The 3086-nt window shown below is 46.9% G+C and overlaps 1 gene segment (V, D, J or C); it reads right to left on the reverse strand.

The window, feature by feature from the left end:
• Positions 1-290: 290 nt before the first annotated feature.
• LOC116664461 overlaps positions 291-3086 on the reverse strand; it is a 16642-nt gene continuing 13846 nt past the window's right edge. The window contains 2 exon segments of the V gene segment in view: positions 291-303; positions 1699-1700. Coding sequence covers position 303; positions 1699-1700 — 3 coding nt within the window.

Consider the following 3086-nt stretch of genomic DNA (forward strand, 5'->3'; position numbering starts at 1 on the left):
GTTATACATGAGCATATATATATATTCATTGTCACATTCTCTTTTGCTGTGAGCCTCATTTACTTCTGTGACTCTTTTATTTAATGTATTTACCTTTTATTTCCCATAATTTTCTGAGCAGGTCAGTGGGATGCACATGTGGTCCTACGTTCACAGACATTCCTAGCAGCAACCCTGTGTAGGACACAGCAGGGGACCACGTCTAGCCTGCAGGAGGTGAGGGGAGGTGCAGACTAGCTGTGAGCCCCTGGGGGAGGGGGTGTGGGTGCTGGTGAAGGCCTGGCTGTTTCCGACACAAAGTGTCTGTGATACAAATGGCATGTTTGGATATATTAACATGAATTGAGAAATTACATTCAAAATTATTCTAGATATAAGACAAGCATATTAAATATCAGTTAATATTGAGATTAATTATTAATGCAAATTAAAAACCTATAATAGCTGATATAGGTTGGATTTTAGTGAATATTATAACATCCAGGTTCAGCCTTGCCCTGTCTTGTTTGGGGATCAGGTGAAGCAGGGACACGGCCCCTCCCCAGTGCTGGCTCTCTGCTCCAATGTCCCCTTCACCTGCAGGCCTGTGCTCAGGACCCTCCGGCCCACAACCAGCACACAGGGGTGAAGAGGCTGTAAGGTGCCTGTGAGTGAACTGAAGGCCCAATTTTTGTGTTTGTTCATGTTTTCATTCAGTGAAAATTATTTACATATAGAAATTTACCTTCTGCATGTCAACATTTTTATGAAGTTGACAAGATACTAATCTTTCTCTCAGAGTTTTTCCACATTATTGACATTTGAGGCTAGTTTCTCATTTTGGGAGTTTCTGTGTGCATTGTGGAGTGTTGAGCAGCATCGATGGACTCTGCCCTCTGGGTAACTAGGTTCCTGTAGCACACGCCACATGTGACAGCCCAACCTGTCTGCAGACATTTCCAAGTGTCGTCTGGGGGTCAAACGACTCCAGCATGACACAAACATCAATTTCCAACTACACAACATTCCTCATGCTATTCTAGGGAAAGGCACTGCAGGAAACAGGACTCAGGACACTCTCGAGGATGAAATGCCTGGAAATACATTGGAAGGTGGAGGGCAGACTCAAGGATGCACAGAAGAATCATTTGTGTCATTTAACATCTGTAAATTTGACAATGAAAAAGAGTAGTTAGTGGATACATTTCAACTAAAGGTCCCATGGAAAAACATTTCTTCTGTGTCTGGTCCTACAACAAATGAGGGAAAAAGGACAGACAATTCTGACTCCGTGGGAAAAAAAGCTCAAGTTCAGAAAGAAGATGTTTGCCTGGAATCATTTCGGATGGGCTTCCAGGGAAGGTGATGGTCCAGAAGAGCATCCCCTGTGTCTGGGAGGAAACCCCCCATGGCTTCTCCTGCACCTGCTCTGAAACTGTCCCTCTTGTTTCCTCATGATCCTGGGTGACCCCTGGTGGCCTGAGCCCTCCCTGCAGGGCTGGTTTCATCTGGGCCACCCTGACCTCCCCTCACTCACTCTCCCTCATGTGAGAGTGACACATGGCTGTGCCCTCAGAGACCCCAGAGCTGTGCTGCAGGGAAACCTCATCTCCAATATGTCTGGAGATGGAGGCGCCTTTTAAGAGACATAGACCATACACCCAAAGCAAGTGAGTTACCCATTCCTTTCCCTGGGGGTGTGACAGATCCCCCAGTAACCACTGTGTGTGATGGAGGGGTTCCCAGAGACAGAGTAGGTGCGGGGGAGAGTCTTCAATATTCTTTGACCAACTCCTACACCAGCACCCGTGACAGGACACCTGGGGACTGGAAACACAAAGACACAATCACTTCACAGCACCATCCACATAGGTCAGTGTTCCTCAGACCCAGGAGGTGCTCACAGCTGAGACGAGCCATCAAGAGGAGGAATGACCAGAAGGAGCCCGTGTCCCTTTGGATTAAACCGTTGGCTCTCAGAGAATCACGCCAGTGAAGATAAGAACCCTGACTCGAAGCTCACAAAGACCCTCTGACCATTCATCACTCAGGCTCCTTGAGATGCTTTTCTCCACGAGGTCTGGGCCTGCGGGATTCTGTGTCCATCTTTGCATGTCCCAGTTTTATCAAGAAACCTGCTGAGTCAGGTTAGTGAGACTCCTCACCCTGGAAATCTGATCGCCCGCAATATTTGATCCAATTCCCCTAACCTATGATCTTCAGGGAACATCTGACCACCCTGACCTCCTGTATCAAGAATCCTCTGGAGACATTCTGCCCAGAATCCCCCTGACCTTGAAGTCTCCTCACAGTCATTTTGCACCCAGTCAACGTCATCACTTTTGGGGCATAAATCTCCATTTTACCGTCTATGTTTGTAATTGAGACAAGTTTCCAAGGCTGACACATATACCCAAAGTGAGATGTGAATTTGTTTATTTGAAGAAAATTTATATTGAAGCTTTATTTCAAGCTCAATGCCCCCATCAGTATAACTCATGCCTGGATGGCTTGTCTGTCACAGATAATTTCTGCTAAGTCCCGCACACTCTGTGCTCAGGGACGCTGCACTGCACTTCAGGACAACACATTGACCAGCTGAAACAGGCAAACTGTCTCTTCTACCACAAAGAGGGAAAAACCTGGCACTAACTGGACCTGGAAGGAGACTCATTTACGTGATGGGAGTTGAAACAAGAGGGCAGAGCATCTCACCTGACCGACCTCAGGGGGGAATGTTAGTGTGTTGGGCGATTCAAAGTGCTGCCCACGTTGCAATTGTCCATGAGGTGTTTAAATACAACAGCAGTTTTCATATTGGGCTGCAAATAAATTTTATCCCATATTTGAACTGTAGTCCCCGTGCCCCGTGAGTAATGAGGATCCCTGCACATGCTGTCCGGGGCACCCTGGCATTAGCGTCTGTAAAACGCATCCTGCACAATGTAAACCCTTGTGCCCTTTGACAGGAAGATGGAGGGTGTGCAGCCTCCTGCCCTGGGAGCAAAGACAAAGATAATAACAGTTTACACGTGTAGTACAAGTGCCTGGGCCTTCTCAGAAATTCAACAGTTCTGAGACATCCAGACTCACCTGGAAATTTATGT

Source organism: Camelus ferus, chromosome 6 (genome assembly GCF_009834535.1).
Source record: "Camelus ferus isolate YT-003-E chromosome 6, BCGSAC_Cfer_1.0, whole genome shotgun sequence".
NCBI classification, from domain to species: domain Eukaryota; kingdom Metazoa; phylum Chordata; class Mammalia; order Artiodactyla; family Camelidae; genus Camelus; species Camelus ferus.